At 43.0% G+C, this 18,279-nt stretch overlaps 2 protein-coding genes across 3 annotated transcripts in view; one reads left to right on the forward strand and one right to left on the reverse strand.

Moving 5' to 3' along the window:
• Positions 1-1,765: 1,765 nt before the first annotated feature.
• On the reverse strand, positions 1,766-14,334 carry ucmab (upper zone of growth plate and cartilage matrix associated b). Its single transcript, XM_036989682.1, has 4 exons — positions 14,315-14,334; positions 6,010-6,176; positions 3,601-3,699; positions 1,766-2,214 (listed from the first exon to the last, which is right to left on the reverse strand). The coding sequence occupies exons 1-4, from the start codon at positions 14,332-14,334 to the stop codon at positions 2,117-2,119; spliced, it is 384 nt and encodes a 127-aa protein (XP_036845577.1). The 3' UTR covers positions 1,766-2,116.
• Positions 14,040-18,279, forward strand: part of LOC110525022 (cyclin-dependent kinase 17) — a 45,877-nt gene continuing 41,637 nt past the window's right edge. The window contains exon 1 of one of the 2 annotated variants that reach the window (XM_036980058.1): positions 14,040-14,503. In XM_036980058.1, coding sequence (XP_036835953.1) covers positions 14,448-14,503 — 56 coding nt within the window. In that variant the 5' untranslated portion in view covers positions 14,040-14,447. The remainder of the gene's footprint in view (positions 14,504-18,279) is intronic. The other variant, XM_036980062.1, reaches the window with a different exon arrangement.

The following is an 18,279-nucleotide window of genomic DNA, read 5'->3' on the forward strand; positions in this document are numbered from 1 at the left end:
TTTCCACTTTAATTTTGAGTGTGACTCCGAATCCAGACCTCCATTGGTTAATAAATTTGATTTCCATTGATCATTTTTGTGTGATTTTGTAGTTAGCACATTCAACTATGTAAAGAAAAAAGTATTTAATAAGAATATTTCATTCATTCAGATCTAGGATGTTATTTTAGTGTTCAGTGTATTTTTTTGAGCAGTATATATATATATATACACACACACACAAGTCGGAAGTTTACATGCACCGTAGCCAAATACATTTAAACTCAGTTTTTCACAATTCCTGACATTTAATCCTAGTAAAAAATCCCTGTCTTAGGTCAGTTAGGATCACCACTTTTATTTTAAGAATGTGAAATATCAGAATAATAGTTGAGAGAATTATTTATTTCAGTTTGTATTTCTTTCATCACATTCCCAGTGGGTCAGAAGTTTACATACACTCAATGAGTATTTGGTAGCATTGCCTTTAAATTGTTTAACTTGGGTCAAACGTTTCGGGTAGCCTTCCACAAGCTACTCACAATAAATTGGGTGAATTTCGGCCCATTCCTCCTGACAGAGCTGGTGTAACTGAGTCAGGTTTGTAGGCCTCCTTGCTTGCACACGCTTTTTCAGTTCTGTCCACACATTTTCTATAGGATTGAGGTCAGGGCTTTGTGATGGCCACTCCAATACATTGACTTTGTTGTCCTTAAGCCATTTTGCCACAACTTTGGAAGTATGCTTGGGGTCATTGTCCATTTGGAAAACCCATTTGCGACCAAGCTTTAATTTCCTGACTGATGTCTTGAGATGTTGCTTCAATATATCCACATAATTTCCCTTCTTCATGATGCCATCTATTTTGTGAAGTGCACCAGTCCCTCCTGCAGCAAAGCACCTCCACAACATGATGCTGCCACCCCCGTGCTTCACGGTTGGGATGGTATTCTTTGGCTTGCAAGCCTCCCCCTTTTTCCTCCAAACATAACGATGGTCATTATGGCAAAACAGTTCTATTTTTCTTTCATCAGACCAGAGGACATTTCTCCAAAAAAGTACGATCTTTGTCCCCATGTGCAGTTGCAAACCGAAGTCTGCCTCTTTTATGGTGGTTTTGGGGGAGTGGCTTCATCCTTGCTGAGCGGCCTTTCAGGTTATGTCGATATGGGACTCGTTTTACTGTGGATATAGATACTATTGTACCTGATTCCTCCAGCATCTTCACAAGGTCCTTTGCTGTTGTTCTGGGATCGATTTGCACTTTTTGCACCAAAGCACCTTCATCTCTAGGAGACAGAATGCATCTCCTTCCTGAGAGGTGTGACGGCTGTGTGGTGCCATGGTGTTTATACTTGCATACTATTGTTTGTACAGGTGAATGTGGTACCTTCAGGCGTTTGGAAATTGCTCCCAAGGATGAACCAGACTTCTGGAGGTCTACAATTGTTTTTATGAGGTCTTGGCTGATTTCTTTAGAATTTCCCATGATGTCAAGCAAAGAGGCACTGAGTTTGAAGGTAGGCCTTGAAATAGGCCTTGAAATGAGTCAATCAGAAGCTTCTGAAGCCATGAACATCGTTTTCTGGAATTTTCCAAGCTGTTTAACGTCACAGTCAACTTAGTGTATGTAAACTTCTGACCCACTGGAATTGTGATACGGGGAATTATAAGTGAAATAATCTGTCTGTAAACAATTGTTGGAAAAATTACTTGTGTCATGCACAAAGTAGATATCCTAAACGACTTACCAAAACTATAGTTTGTTAACAAGAAATGTGTGGGGTGGTTGAAAAATGACTTTTAATGACTCCAACCAAAGTAAACTTTAGACTAAAGCTGTATATAAGTATTAACATGTTCAAATCTACATCATTGCATCGTCACACAGCATGCGAAAATGCAACACACATGCAAACATTCAAACCAGTACAGAAGAATAACATTAATTTGCTTCTTTAAAAATATTATTTATAAGGCATATCTAAAAGAGAACACCTACCTAAAGTCTTTCCAAAGTATTTATGGAAGCGTACACGACATTATAAAATGTTACATTTACTATTATAGTAGGGGGCGTAGCCCTCTGTGTCCTGCCTGCTGTAATACCACTGTTCTCCAGTAGGGCGGTGATGTCTCAGGTAGACTGGCGGTTGTACTCCTGGGGGGGATGCAGGCCGTCATAGTGGAACTCTCGCCACTGCTCGGTGCTCTCCCGTGTCCTCTCGTCTTGCTCTAAGGCCAGAGGTAAGTTATGGGAGGGAATGACGAGGGTAGACAGATCACGCTACTGGATGAAGTGTTACTGGATCAATTCACTGATACACATAGGCTACTGCCATACTGTGCTCTGATTATACACCAACAATAAAAGAGAAACTGTTACAGGAGTAGAATACAAAATAACTTGTTAGGGTATTATACACTGTGTACAAAACATTAGGAACATCTTCCTAATATTGAGTTGCACCCCTTTTTGCCCTCAGAACAGCCTCGATTCGTCGGGGCATGGACTCTACAAGGTGTCAAGCGTTCCACAAGGATGTTGACTCCAATGCTTCCCACAGTTGTGTCAAGTTGGCTGGATGTCTTTTGGGTAGTGGACCATTCTTGATACACATAGGAAACTGTTGAGAGTGGAAAAACCCAACAACGCCGCAGTTCTTGACATAGTCAAACCGGTGCTCCTGGCACCTACTACCATATCCCGTTCAAAGGCACTTAAATCTTTTGTCTTGCCCATTCACCCTCTGAATGGCACACATACATAATCCATGTCTCAAGGCTTAAAAATCCTTCTTTAAACTGCCCCCCTATGTCATGGTAGTTGCCATGGTGCCCTAGTAGCAGCCTCTAAGCAAAGAGTTCCTGTAAATATGTACTGTTTTTTTATCAGCTGTTTTGTTTTTGAAAACATTGATTTTTATTGCATGTTTATTGCATGTTTATTGCATGTTTGTGGTGGTTTTGATCCACAGATTTGCAGATGGACTGGCAGGTCAACTCTTTTTGGCTTAGCTAGCTAACTAGCTGGCTAATTGTTCGAATGATTCATCTGGACACTATCAGCTTTTTTGTGTCACTTGGTTGCTGGTTCCTGATCTTTTGAAAGCATCAATTGAAGAGTCACCTGAAGCTTGAGAGGAATGGGAGATGCAGTAGAGGAATGCAGTGCTGAGGCAGAGGGCTCATAGTGAGGACAACTGGCTACTACTCTGAACGGTGTGTGGTGAGCTTTCTGGCTGCCGAGGCATCACTCAAGTGGGTGACATGCATTATGAAGGAGGAGAAGTCCGGTCGCTATATGAATCAGGCTGGTTCCCAGAGCAACCCTCTATAAGATCGCCACTAGACCCTTTCTTCATCAACCATCTCCCTGAACACATCCCTCTTCTCAAGCCATGATGAACTGCCTCTCTCTATCTTTGGAGGATGCATGAACTCAAAAGACCTGGCCCCTATTGGTCGACCTAACTATAGTTAAAGCTACTCATGGTGATGCATTGCTTGTTTTTGTATGAAGCGCTTTGAGATTTTGAAAAGCGCTACAGAAATTGAATACATTATTATTATGGGAAGAGCAGGTGTTCCTAATGTTTTGTACACTGTGTATTATTATACCGTCATGCTCCTCCTCAGCGTAGTTCTCAAACTCATTCCTCTGTTCCTCATGGTTCTCTCTCTTCCGCTTATCTGCAGCCAGCACCTGCCTCTGTTCAGCTATAGGGGAGGAGAAAAAGGAAGTCAATTCAATTGTATCACTTGCGGTCAAACTGCACCGACAACGTTACGTAGGATTGGATCTCTGCAGAGTACAGGCAGACGCTGGGTTTGGGCCATGGAATCCTCTTCGAGTCCTGACACCTAACCTCTGACCTTTTCTTCATTGTTGTTCCATGGGACAGGTCTTTGCCTGCATAACGACTCCCTTTGGAATTTGATTTTGGGAATTCAGGTCGGTCAGGTAGTTGTAAATAACAACTAAATGGAAAAGCAATCAGATGAACAGTTGAAATGGTAAAGCTTGCAGCGTTCCTTCGCAGGTCGGTGGTCAGGGAGCTGTGAACTAATGACCCAGTGTAAATAAAACTCAAAAAGGTGACCACCAATATCGTCAACCAAGTGTTATGTCAATCAATTGGGATAATGCACTGTATGCACGTCACTTGTTTACACATCGAGAGGATAATGTGACAGGGCCCATGAGTGATATGCTCCTGACTCCTGTCAAAGTATCTGACCCACCCACTCACTTTACCTGGCATAACCTCGCCACATAAAAGCCCAAAGTCAAACAGGTTCACCCATTTGAATACAGGTGAAAGCCACATTGATGTTGATTATACCTACCTGGCAACAGAGCTGAACCTCACTGTAACCACTCAGTGGTCACACAGATAACACAAACTAACACACACATTTGTTATACTATCCTTGTGGGGACCAAACAATTGATTCCCATTCAGAATCCTAATTTCCCTGACCTTAACTGACCTAACCTCTAACCCTAACCCCGAAGCTTAAAAAAGCCTTTTTCCTTGTGGGGACCGGTGAAACGTCCCCTCTTGACTACATTTTCCATGTTTTACTATTCTAGTGGGGAATTCTGATCCCCACAAGGATAGTAAAACCAAAAACACACACACACAATCAATCAAATACATGTATAAAGATGTGCTTATACAGAAACACAAGCCTAAAACCCCAAACAGCAAGCAATGTGGATGTCTCACACTATAGGTTTATCCACATTTTCTCATATGACTTACTGTGGTTTAGTAGTGTCAACATCTGGCTGCCAAAGGGGCTTTCAAAAAGTAAACATATTTTTCTCTCACTCTGTCCATCTCTCTGACCCCCCTCCCTCCACTGTGCCTGTGTGTTGGCACATTCCACACTCAACTTCTAACTGCTCTCTCCATACCCAGACTGGATACAAACATCACTCCACCTCGCTCTCTTTCTCTCTTTTTCTTCTCTTGCTTTAACTTTTTTCAGCTAACACTTCAATTTGTCTTGGGTTTCTGCATTAAGTAACTCGCCTCTCAACGGCTCTCTTTCTCCAGCTAAACTCTCACCTGGCCGTCAACTGAGTAGTTAAAGAGAACAATCAAACATCTCCCTCATGGGAACTTTCACAAGGTCTCCTCTCGTGTCCTAGCGGTTAGAGCGTTGGGACAGTAACTGAAAGGTTGCTTGTTCAAATCCCTAAAGTGGGAAAAATCTGCCGTTCTGCCCTTGAACGAGGCAGTTAACCCCACAACAACTTCTCCCCCGACCTTGATGATGTCAATTAAGGCAGTTTCCCGCACCTCTCTGATTCAGAGGGGTTGTGGAAAATGCATTCAGTTTTGCAACTGACTACAGTAAGTATCACCTTTCCCTGCATTATACATGTACTTGTGAAAGTGGAGATTTTTGTCTACTCCTCGGTTTTAGCTGAGTAGGATAAAAGGACTATTCTCCAGCTCAGTCCAGCCATAACGGTATTCACTCAGTGTCATAACATGACCTATTCGGCTGAATCCTTTTACATTCTTGCCATTTAGCAGGCGCTCTTATCCAGAGCATCTTACAGTAGTCAGTGCATACATGTTCATATTTGTACCTACTGGTCCCACATGGGAATCAAACCCACAACCCTGGTGTTGCTCTACCAGCTGAGCCACACGGGACCGAATCATTGCAAAGACGGATAGAACACTGGGACTTCAGCCATTGCTGTATTCAACTGCAGCAATATAAACTCCATCCAGTAATATAAACTCTGGCGTAGTGGAGTAGTAGGCTACCTCTGCAACCAAAACGTTCAGCTGACCTTAAAAAGTATTGATCGATCTAGAAGATGTGGGACCAAACCATCCATCTATGCCTACACACACAAGCTATGCTTCATTCAGGCATCCACAGACAGAGGCACGCAACACCACACCCTCCATTGCCAGTTCACCACTGACCGTTGGTGGAAAAACAACCCCAAAAACATCCAAGCAACATGAAAGAGATCCAAACAGAGAAAGCTTCAATCACCGTCAATTTCGTCCTGAGACTTGGCAGCTCTTCTGCTGCGGCGTCTGAAGAAGTTTGCTGCGTCGGCCTCGGGCATGAAGATCTCCCTCAGTGGACCTGAGAAGAAAAGATAAAGGAAAGACTGAGTTGAGAGCCGTTGTGTTGGTATGCAGAGGGTGGTGAGTTCGCTCCCAGATCAGGGAAAACAAAGACAACAAAACATCAGATCAGCGTTGAGCTCTCTATCACAATGTTCCCATACCACTATCACTAGTAACAGAGTCACTCTGCCCTCAGACTGCACTCTAGGTTTCTCTAGCGATATCACAGACAATATGACATGCACCATCCTCCTCAAGTATTCATTCACATCTTGTAAGTATATATTATTCCCTGACAATACAGTCCCCCTGCAGGCAGACTCACTCACAGGACAGTGACAGGAGCACAGCGACAAGGAAGGTTGCATGCGACCAGGACATCTTGAGAGCTGTGTCTGAGCCGTTGAGGGATAGGAGTGAGGTGAGAGAGAGAGAGAGAGAGGGAGGGCGGGAGGAAGGAGGCGTGTAAGAGAGGAAGGAGGTGAGAATGAGAGAGAGGGAGAAAGAGAGGTTAAAAGAGAGCAGATGGCACCCTGGAAGGGGGGGGACCGGGGGCCTGGGAGAAGATCAGCTGGATGGAATTTCAGAGGCTTTGACAAACTGTTGGTCAGGGAGGGGAAGAGAGGATCCATGGAAGCAGCGCCACAAAAACATCAAGGTTTCCTCACATAAGCCACATCATTTCAGTTTTTCAAGTAATTAAACAGTTTGATCTGAAAACCCTCAAAAGTAATATATCCCCGACCCTTAATCTTTGGAGCTGAACTTACACAATATATGATAAACGGTCCAGATGACCTTTCACCTTGTCTCAGGTGGCATAGGCTCATGAGCACATGCTCTGGGAGCTCCTTTTAGTTGCCTGTGACATCATTTAGAGATTTCAAATGGGAAGGACTCAATGAGAGATCATTCATGCCACAAGTATTATGTTGCAATATTAATTACAGCTTCATAAAGTATACCTGCAGCAAAGTCTTACCCGAGTTTGTGCTGTACATCTTTCCACTCAACATAATTCTCCATACATATTTAAGGGAGAGCTGTATAAAGCTTTGATTGGGTTTGACGTTGACAAATGTGTTATTTTGTCATAACTGCCATGTGTGGAGGCTCGTTGCTGGGCAGGACTCCAGGATACAGCTGTACACCAGAGACTTACTGACATGTACAGTATATTTTTTATGTTTACACCTATCAGACAGGAAAGCAATGGATGACTTGCAACTACTACAACACTGCAATTCACAGTCCTGGAAAGCAATGACAAAACTGATTTTGAGGGCACCGACTTGCCTGTGTTGCCTCCCGCCAAATCTCTCCATCCAGGCAGAACCATATGTACAATATACACTGCTCAAAAAAATAAAGGGAACACTTAAACAACACAATGTAACTCCAAGTCAATCACACTTCTGTGAAATCAAACTGTCCACTTAGGAAGAAACACTGATTGACAATACATTTCACATGCTGTTGTGCAAATGGAATAGACAACAGGTGGAAATTATAGGCAATTAGCAAGACACCCCCAATAAAGGAGTGGTTCTGCAGGTGGTGACCACAGACCACTTCTCAGTTCCTATGCTTCCTGGCTGATGTTTTGGTCACTTTTGAATGCTGCCGGTGCTTTCACTCTAGTGGTAGCATGAGACGGAGTCTACAACCCACACAAGTGGCTCAGGTAGTGCAGCTCATCCAGGATGGCACATCAATGCGAGCTGTGGCAAGAAGGTTTACTGTGTCTGTCAGCGTAGTGTCCAGAGCATGGAGGCACTACCAGGAGACAGGCCAGTACATCAGGCAACGTGGAGGAGGCCGTAGGAGGGCAACAACCCAGCAGCAGGACCGCTACCTCCGCCTTTGTGCAAGGAGTAGCAGGAGGAGCACTGCCAGAGCCCTGCAAAATGACCTCCAGCAGGCCACAAATGTGCATGTGTCTGCTTAAACGGTCAGAAACAGACTCCATGAGGGTGGTATGAGGGCCCGACGTCCACAGGTGGGGGTTGTGCTTACAGCCCAACACCGTGCAGGACGTTTGGCATTTGCCAGAGAACACCAAGATTGGCAAATTCACCATTGGCGCCCTGTGCTATTCACAGATGAAAGCAGGTTCACACTGAGCACATGTGACAGACTTGACAGAGTCTGGAGACGCCGTGGAGAACGTTCTGCTGCCTGCAACATCCTCCAGCATGACCGGTTTGGGGGTGGGTCAGTCATGGTGTGGGGTGGCATTTCTTTGGGGGGCCATACAGCCCTCCATGTGCTTGCCAGAGGTAGCCTGACTGCCATTAGGTACCGAGATGAGACCCTCAGACCTCTTGTGAGACCATATGTTGGTGCGGTTGGCCCTGGGTTCCTCCTAATGCAAGACAATGCTAGACCTCATGTGGCTGGAGTGTGTCAGCAGTTCCTGCAAGAGGAAGGCATTGATGCTATGGACTGGCCCGCCCGTTCCCCAGACCTGAATCCAATTGAGCATATCTGGGACATCATGTCTCGCTCCATCCACCAATGCCATGTTGCACCACAGACTGTCCAGGAGTTGGCGGATGCTTCAGTCCAGGTCTGGGAGGAGATCCCTCAGGAGACCATCCGCCACCTCATCAGGAGCATTCCCAGGCATTGTAGGGAGGTCATACAGGCACGTGGAGGCCACACGCACTACTGAGCCTCATTTTGACTTGTTTTAAGGGCATTACATCAAAGTTGGATCAGCCTGTAGTGTGGTTTTCCACTTTAATTTTGAGTGTGACTCCAAATCCAGACCTCCATGGGTTGATACATTTGATTCCCATTGAAAATGTTTGTGCGATTTTGTTGTCAGCACATTCAACTATGTAAAGAAAAAAGTATTTAATAAGAATATTTCATTCATTCAGATCTAGGATGTGCTATTTTAGTGTTCCCTTTATTTTTTTGAGCAGTGTATATCTACCTCAATTACCTCGTACCTCTGCACATCGACTTGGTACTGGTACCCTCTGTACATAACCAAGTTATCGTTACTCATTGTGTATTTATTCCTCGTGTTATTATCTTTCTATTCTTTTTTTCCCATTTTTTTCTCTCTGCATTGTTTGAAAGGGCCCGTAAAAAAGAATTTCACTGTTAGTCTACACCTGTTGGTTATGAAGCATTTGACAAAAAAAAATATTTGACACACACACACACACTGCCAGATCTCTCCATCCAGATGGAACTGAGCTGGCCCCTTTAACAAGGCTACCCTCTCTGCTCAGCAGAAACTCCATCAGGAAAGTATGCAGACTTTTGTTTGCTTGACTTTTTCCCCACCTGAATAGCTGGCTCGACACAGGTCGGAGTGAATGTGTAAATTGTTGAGAGAGAGAAGTATGCTAGGCTATCCAGGATGGAGGGACTTTATGGATTATCTCCCAGGGGTCCAAAGTAAGTTGGAGTAAAGGGAGGAAGGATATAGTGTGTGTGTGTGTGTGTGTGTGTGTGTGTGTGTGTGTGTGTGTGTGTGTGTGTGTGTGTGTAGTTGTTGTCCTACCTTATCAGGACTCCAGTGTCTTAACAATTCACCTAAATGTCCTGACAAGGTAGGGAACAAGAACAAGTATTTTCTGTGGTGAGAATGAACAGCAACCTAGTGGTAAGGAGATTCTGGTGTACAGACTTACTGTACATCGACATAGAGCACAAAAAAACATCCCTCTCTATCTCACACACAGATGGACTGCTATTTTCCTACAAAGTTGGGATTTATAAGGAAAAGCATGTGCCCGATACTCGGCTTATACTGTAAAGCTTATCAAGAAAGACACAAATAGATGTTGTGCCAAATAGATAGAGATGAGACACCAGTAAATCAAACTAGTGGGTATTATGTTAGAAAGATGCTAGGATTAGCATCACATTAGCTGAGTAAACACAACTCCATATCATCTCTATGCACACAAAAGAATGAGGGTTCCTCAAGGGTTCTTTGAGAAGGGTGATGCTTCTATGTGCGAACCACATTGACCCAAAGAACCATTTGAGCACTTCAACGGCTCTTTGCAGTTCAAAAAAAGGTTCTTTCCTCTTCTAGTGATAATTAAAATGTAAGGGCAGTGGCTCATGGGCATATTCAGGGGCGTGTTTTACGCACAGCTCTTTTTTTTGTTGCAACTGTGAGTCAGAGAGTCATCCCAGTTGATCTAATCTGTTGTGTTATGCTGTTACATGTTACATATGACTATGGCCAGTGACAGTGTATTGTGAAAGACTCACATATGGCCTTCAGTCATTTGAGAATGTTCGACTAAATCAGTCGTTGGTTTTTAATTCTCTCCTCAGGGGACCTTCAGCCGTTCCAGAGCTAGCACACCTGATTTAATGTGTTAATAAACCAACCAGAATCAATGTCTGCGCCTCCGTGGAAGTCAAGTTAGCGTACTCCAAAAATCTTCATATAAATCTGTCTGTTTAAACTAGGGATATCTGGATTTTCTTTCATGGGCTGTGTCTGAATCCGTCGATGTCGGTACCACCGAGCTGCCAACTTCTGTCAGTAGCGTCCGTACAGTTTGGGCTACTCTCTAAGAACACATACTGTACATGTCGGTTGTTTGGCTCTAGGAAGCCCACAAGCCACACAAGACTCATCTGAAGGTAGTCCGGTACCTGTTAAAAAAAATGAAAGTACAGAATATACTGTATGGAAGTAGTTTAGTGCCTTAAAAGAGCGGTTAAATATGTGTAGAAAAAAAATATAAATAATTTTCTGATCTTTCTTAGATCTCTCAGATATAGGACAGACACTTCAAAGCTTAAAGTCGTCCGGCCTACCCTGGACGACTCTGGGCCAATTGTGCACCCCCCTATGGGACTCCCAATCACAGCCAGATGTGATACAACCAGGGACTGTAGTGACATCTCTTGCACTGAGATGCAGTGCCTTAGACTGCTGTGCTTCTCGGGAGCCCCACATAAAGCTTTCGACATAAAGGGGTTTCTGTGAGAATTACAGGAAGGGGGCGTTTAACCCCAATTTACCCCAAATTGAGATCCCTACTGAGATCCCCCCCCCAAAAAAATAAAATATATATATTTTTTAATGTGTTTGTCACTGGCCAGTGTCGATACCTATATGCTGGAAAGAAAAGCAACGCTGCTCTCGGATCAGCTTTCAACATTCAAATCTCACTTTAACATTACTCCACAATACTGACGACGGATTAGCATCAACTAGTAGACCTAGAGAGATAATAAACTACCGCCTATATAACCCTGTTTCCATCCACAGTTTTTATGTAGTCATACCATATAAAAAAAAACACCACAGCTGTGATGGAAATAGGAAGTTTGGGACACATTTTATAAATGCCTACATATCATTTGTTGGTGGAATCTTTTTGTGTCTGTAAAATGAATTATGGCGGTGGAAACTCCTGTATGCGCAAATATTGATATTGTTGCGACCTTAACCCAACACCTAGTGACCTCGTCAAAAGATTTGGACTTTTTGGCATAACGATGAAGGTGTTGGTTTGACAGTCGCTGGACCTGGGTTTGAGTCCCGGTCGGGGCTATCCCCTGCATTCGCTACAAAACAATAACCATTTTATCGAAGTTAACTTGTCACGAGATGATACGGCGTGTGGTCCTCCCACTACGACTCAGTTTCTACACTGTTATAATGGGTATCATGTGTAGTAGTTGCACACCTCCCTGCTGAATTATGTAGAGCTGATTTGGGACAGTTTATATATATCTTAATATATAAATGATATATAAATTAATATTTGTGTCATTCTCAAAACTTTTGGCCACGACTGTATACATTCAGCCCAAAAACCAAACATGTACCGTCTACTTCTTATTTTAGTTCTTTTTTTTGTTATCCACCCTCTGGTATATTTTCATTCCCATGCTAATATATATAGAGTATATAGGTATGTTAAGGTTCACTCTTAGTTTTCCTTATCTCCACTGTTACTTCTCAAGAGAACATTCCTGGTCATCCCTACTGCCTCTGATCTGACAGACAAAAAAAATGTAAACAATGAAAATGGTGCCGTCTGGTTTGCTTAACATAAAGAATGTGAAGCGATTTTTACTTTTGAGACTTAAGTATATTTGAGCAATTACATTTACTTTTGATACTTGAGTACATTTAAAACCAAATACTTGTAGACTTTTACTCAAGTAGTAAAATTACTGGGTGACTTTTACAAGAGTCATTTTCTATTAAGGTATCTTTACTTTTACTCAAGCATAACAATTGGGTACTTTTTCCACCACTGGCCGTTAGATGCTTATTTGCTCTTCAACGTCACTTTTATTCACAGAAGACCTCCTCTGACTGTTACCGCAAATAATTTCACTTCAGAATGAAGTTGACCAAAAATACAAATTGTTACCAACAAGTAAATAATACAAAGACGCTTCCAATGAAAACCCACGACTGCATTTTAAAACCCAGATGACGTCATCTAAAGTTCAATGTGTTTCCATCGCATTTTCAACTCTCCCGATGGCTTTCTACCGAGATAAAGTTGGTTTTATGTTCACCCATTCAGACATTTAACAGACGTTCAACAGACGTTCGCCAAAAGCCATTTAAAAATGTAAAAATCAATTACTTTTGTCCGTTTGTCACAGGATCATCAAACTATATATGATTTATTCTATAAATGTCTAGCATACTTTTACAACCTTTGTTTTAAGGAAAAAAAATCTGTTTTTTTTTATAGAGGGCATGTAGTCTGTCTAGAGGGCATGTGGTCAAGGTGCTAACAAGTCTGTTATACCCTATTAGAAGGGGCCTGGCAGAAAATTCTACATCTTCAGTCATATTAAATTAGATTACAGGAAAAAACTACGGGATGAAGGGGTCAGGCCTGACTAACAATGAAGACAGGTGGGTGGATCAAGAGGACCAAGATAACCAAGAGGATCAACATGGACATTCCACAGGGGATGGCCAGGAATGTTGTCTTGAGACGTACATTACCGTTCAAAAGTTTGGGCTCACATAGAAATGTCCTTGTTTTTGAAAGAAAAGCATGAAAATACCATCAAATTGATCAGAAATACAGTGTAGACATTGTTAATGTTGTAAATGACTATTGCAGCTGGAAACAGCAGATTTTTAATGGAATATCTACATAGGCGTACAGAGGCTCATTATCAGCAACCATCACTCCTGTGTTCTGATGACACGCTGTGTTAGCTAATCCAAGTTTATAATTTTAAAAGGCTAATTGATCGTTAGAAAAGCCTTTTGCAATTATGTTAGCACAGCTGAAAACAGTTGTTCTGATTAAAGAAGCAATAAAACTGACCTTCTTTAGACTAGTTGAGTATCTGGAGCATCCGCATTTGTGGGTTCGATAACAGGCTCAAAATGGCCAGAAACAAAGAACTTTGTTCTGAAACTCGTCAGTCTATTCTTGTTCTGAGAAATGAAAGCTATTCCATGTAACAAATTGCCAAGAAACTGAAGAGCTCGTACAACACTGTGTACTACTCCCTTCACAGAACAGTATGAATTGGCTCTACCCAGAATAGAAAGAGGAGTGGGAGGCCCGGTGCACAACTGAGCAAGAGGACAAGTACATTAGAGTGTCTAGTTTGAATAACAGACGACTCACATGTCCTCAACTGACAGCTTCAATAAATAGTACCCGCAAAACAGTCTCAACGTCAACAGTTAAGAGGCGACTTCGGGATGCTGGCCTTCTAGGCAGAGTTGCAAAGAAAAAGCCATATCTCAGACAGGCCAATAAAAAGAAAAGATTAACATGGGCAAAAGAACACAGACAATGGACAGAGGAACTCTGCCTAGACGGCCGGCATCCTGGTGTCTCCTCTTCACTGTTGACGTTGAGACTGGTGTTTTGTGGGTACTATTTAATGAAGCTGCCAGTTGAGGATTTGTGAGGCGTCTGTTTCTCAAAGTATACTTTAAAAAAAAAAACAGTTCGGTAATTTAATGAAGTTTCTAACAATGAACTGGCGATCATAGCGAAGTGGGTGGCGCTATTTCCCCTGGTGATCGAGGTTGAAATTCTTCTGTCTGAAAAAATACGTTCGATGACACGGCGGCGGTGGCACCGTCAGCAAGCAGTAGTCAGGCAGGCGCACACAGCTGAGCTCGCACCCCTCAACACCGATCCATCGTCATCATCGGTTTCTCACGCTGGTATGTTCTCCAACCGAAAAGGGAACAGTTCACTCGCTACTGCCCCCCCCACCACAAAGGTTCTAACTTCGAGTCCTCGATAGCCATGGCGTGAGCAACATCCACGCGGATTTAGGTGACATTATTGGAGATAAGAAACTACTACACCGAGACAACAAAGCATTCCTCTTTTTACATCGGGTGGAAAGACGGCATCCGGCATGAAAAGAAGCTCCGGGGACGGGGACACCGGTCGGAACAACGCAAATCGTTTCTGGTGAGCGCTATGGTAACATTTGTCTGATGGGTCCTTACGATATTGCAGCAAATGCCTCCTGTGCAAGTGGTTTGATGATAGCAACGAGTTGTTGCGGCCACAACAAGACACATTCCACCCAGCGTTGTCACAAAATGGGGTAACAATGTTGCAATGTTTATTTCACAGCGCTCCCCTATGTGTATGTATGTATGTATGTATGTATGTATGTGTGTGTGTGTGTGTGTGTGTGTGTGTGTGTGTGTGCGTGCATGCGTGTGTGTGTGTGTGTGAATAGCTTTCTATTGTGGTGGACAGGCTGTTTCTATTCAAATTGGCGTTGCCCCGTCCTGTCTATTAGGCTGTGGAAGGTAAACTGGATACTCTTCACACAAAATAATTAAACATTTAAAAGGTACACAGACAGGAGCTAAGCCACTGCTGTCATGTTTAAAAAATATATGGGATAGGTAAGCGTGCGCTATTTGGAAGTGCTGAATTCGCAGAAATACTGTATGTTGTCGTTTAATGAGGAAAGCACAGGGTTTAAGAGGAACTAAACAAAATTATTAATTGAAAATAATATTTTTGGCAAAAACAACCACCAAAAACACCACGTTGTCCCTACTAGTGATTGTACGCTACAGTATGCAGGCATGACAGGTATGATGGCTTGTATTCCCTATTGTAAAGTGATACCCCAAATTAATTTACTGACCTACATTTCAAATCCATCTACATGTTTGTGTTTTCCAAAACATTTATAGAACAAAGTAATCTCTGCTGTAAACCAGGCTTGGAATATTTTTAAGTTACATAATGGGGGGGATTTTTGAATGAAATAGTATTACATTTGACCCATAGGATTTACTAGTTAAAATATCACAGGAAGCTATCGCAGTGGTATTCAATGGATTGCAACAAGTATCCATGTATTTATTCCTTGTGTTATTATTTTTATATTTATTGTTGGGAAGGGCCTGTAAATAAGTTTTTGAAATAGTGGGGATTCATTACACTTGAAAACCTTTGAATTATATTTGTGTGGAGATAGATACATGGGCAATACATTGTTGGCATGATGGAGCCTTGCCATGTGGCAGACAGAACCTCGTAGAGTACGTTTACAGTAGACTGCAGGAACGTGTCTGTGGTTTCAAGGGTGACGCAAGTGGCAGTCAGTTGTTTTCATGGCATTCCTTCCTTTTGGTGGGATTCCTCTTCCTTTAATGGTTACTGTTTGACTGGGCTTCACCCGTTATACGACCCTCTGTGTGTTGGCAGGATGTCCTGAAGGAAGACGTCATTGTTCTGAATGCAAGCTCACTCACCCTGAGGAACAGTACACACACGAACTGACTGCTGACCCAGAGCAGCCACTAGCTCCAAGTTTAGTTTAGTCTGGAGCTGATCATTATAGTGTTATTGATTACCGGCATTGTAGAGTTGTAATAACTAATGTGTAAATAGTTGTAGTCCTTCTCAGTGGTTGGTTGTAGTTTCTCTCGTGTCAGCCTGTGATTCAAACGTTAACTCATGTTTAGATCAGATTGATGGGCTCTTTCTTCTTTTTGGTTCAGTAATGTCAAGGTTTTGTGTGTAAATACCCCTGTGTGTTACATGGTGCCCCACTGAGGTTGTAAGGAGAAGGTTGCCACCAAGGTGGAGTTGAGTCTTTCCTGTGTGTGTGTGTGTGTGTGTGTGTGTGTGTGTGTGTGTGTGTGTGTGTGTGTGTGTTTGACGTTGTTGTATTACCTTGGTGAAGACCTTTGAGATGGTGGTGGAATTGTAAGGCGTGACCTTCTGTGAAACAGCTGTAGCCACGCAGCACTGATCCCCACAGGGTAGGGTAGGATATATCAGATTGTGCTCTCTGAGGGGGTGTGTGTGGTTGGGTGTGTATGCGGTTGGCTTGTGAAGGAGTGTAGCTGCACATGTGCGTGGGTGCGCAGTTGCCCGAGACTGTCTCCGCCACTCCCCCGGGACTGCAGTGCAGAATAAATATTAGCCCACTGAGAGAAGTGCGAGATTGAACTTCCCTGCAACTTTCTAGAGCAGTGGTCACCAACTTGTTGATCTCCAAGGCATTCCTACACGATTGCCAAACATTTCTGTACAAACCCCAGTGATAAAGCCTTGTATTGGTAGGTGCTCCCGATTAGTTGCCCTGCTCGCCGGGTAGGCGAACTGTTGCCATTTGAACTATTTCATGTGTCTGAAGGTACACACTCTACCTTCCCGGCGGGCCCGGAGAGCAAATCAAGTGCACTATAGGCCTTCCGCTGGCCACTCGGTTGTCTCAGAGGACCGTGTCTGCAGTAATGTAGCAAGGCATAAAAGAAAGCTACAGCAAAGTTGTTACTGTGAGATTTCTAAAACGTTTAAAACCATGACTAGGAGCGAGACTGTCAACGGATACAGCAAAGAGCTGCTGTTTTAATGAGTGAGTTCAGGTTTAAGTTCTTACTCAGCACAGTCAACACTTTGTATTCAACACTTTTATAATCCATAAAATGCACATTCTTCCCATTTCCACTCAGCGCTGCAACAAGCACTGCAGCAGTAATGAATGAGGAGGAAAATGTATCTATAAGGTTGTGTTGTTATTATTAGTGGCTTGGGTCTTTTTTAATATCAAGGAATATTTCACTTTCTCTGTTCATAGGAGTAACAACATGAATTTGTGAATGAGGCACAAATAATGTGGTGCAACTTGAGTTACGCAATCAGCTGGAAGACCATTTTTGGTCAGTGTCAGTGGAGGAAAGAGAGAGTGGAGGGATGTTGAGAAGCGGACCCTCAGTCTGCTGTTCTCTCCATCTGCTGAGACTGACCATCAGATGCAGGCACCATCAGCCCAGTAAATAAAAATCTAATTATTTAAATGTATGCTCACTCAGCTGTGGCCCACAAGTAATACAACAACAGATCTATTACCAGTGTGATCATAATAGCCTACCTCAAATTTTGAAATATAATTTTTAAAAATGGCCCGAACAACCATGCATTAGCAGGGCAATTCAAGCAAAGTCAATATGCGGTGATCATGTATTGGGCCTATAGCTCACTTCACAAACGTCATTGCTACAGTACGGTTTTTAATTGGTTAATGTTGCATAGGCTTACGTTTTTTAAGTAATGTAAAAATCCAAATCTGAGCGGTAGATCTCGGCTTGCATTTTGACTCAAAGTGATGTTGACTCAGAAAAGGTTGGTGACAACTGTTTGAGTTTTCCCTATTAACACTATCAACGTTTCCTTTACTTCGGTAATTGTGATCAAATCGAACGTGATGGGAGTCAGTGTCCTAACTGCATGATTTGCAATGCCAAGTTGAGCAATTCTAGTCTAGCACCGGCAAAACTAAGAGAACACTTCCTTAAGCTGCATGGAGATGGAAAATACAAGAACACAACGCTCGCTGAATTCAAGGTGAAAAGAGCCAGATTCGATGAAAAGGCTACTCTGCCTGTTCTCGGCTTTGTACCCATCAACAAACCGATCCTCACAGCATCGTACGAAGTTGCTTACCTGATCGCAAAGCAGGGCAAACCACACACCATTGGTGAAACACTCATAAAACCTGCTGTGTTGAAGATGGCGAATATCATGCTGGGAAAAGAGGCAGAAGTTAAGTTATCCCAAATTCCTCTTTCAAATGACACCATTAGCGACAGAATAGAGGACATGAGCAACGACATCTTGACTCGAGTAGTTGCAGATCTGATTTCAAGCCCTGCAAAATTCAGCCTTCAACTGGACGAGACCACAGACGTTTCCAATCTAAGCCAGCTTGC

This window comes from Oncorhynchus mykiss, chromosome 1, assembly GCF_013265735.2.
Source record: "Oncorhynchus mykiss isolate Arlee chromosome 1, USDA_OmykA_1.1, whole genome shotgun sequence".
NCBI classification, from domain to species: domain Eukaryota; kingdom Metazoa; phylum Chordata; class Actinopteri; order Salmoniformes; family Salmonidae; genus Oncorhynchus; species Oncorhynchus mykiss.

Bases quoted from the DNA above. Each gene is read 5' to 3' on its own strand.
- ucmab (XM_036989682.1), bottom strand. From the start codon at position 14,334: ATGGCTATCGAGGACTCGAA. The intron at 3,700-6,009 runs GTGATTGAAGCT...CCTCCCCTATAG, and splicing joins GTCTCAGGACGAAATTGACG to CTGAACAGAGGCAGGTGCTG. The intron at 2,215-3,600 runs GTATAATAATAC...CTCTGGCCTTAG, and splicing joins CGCTGAGGAGGAGCATGACG to AGCAAGACGAGAGGACACGG.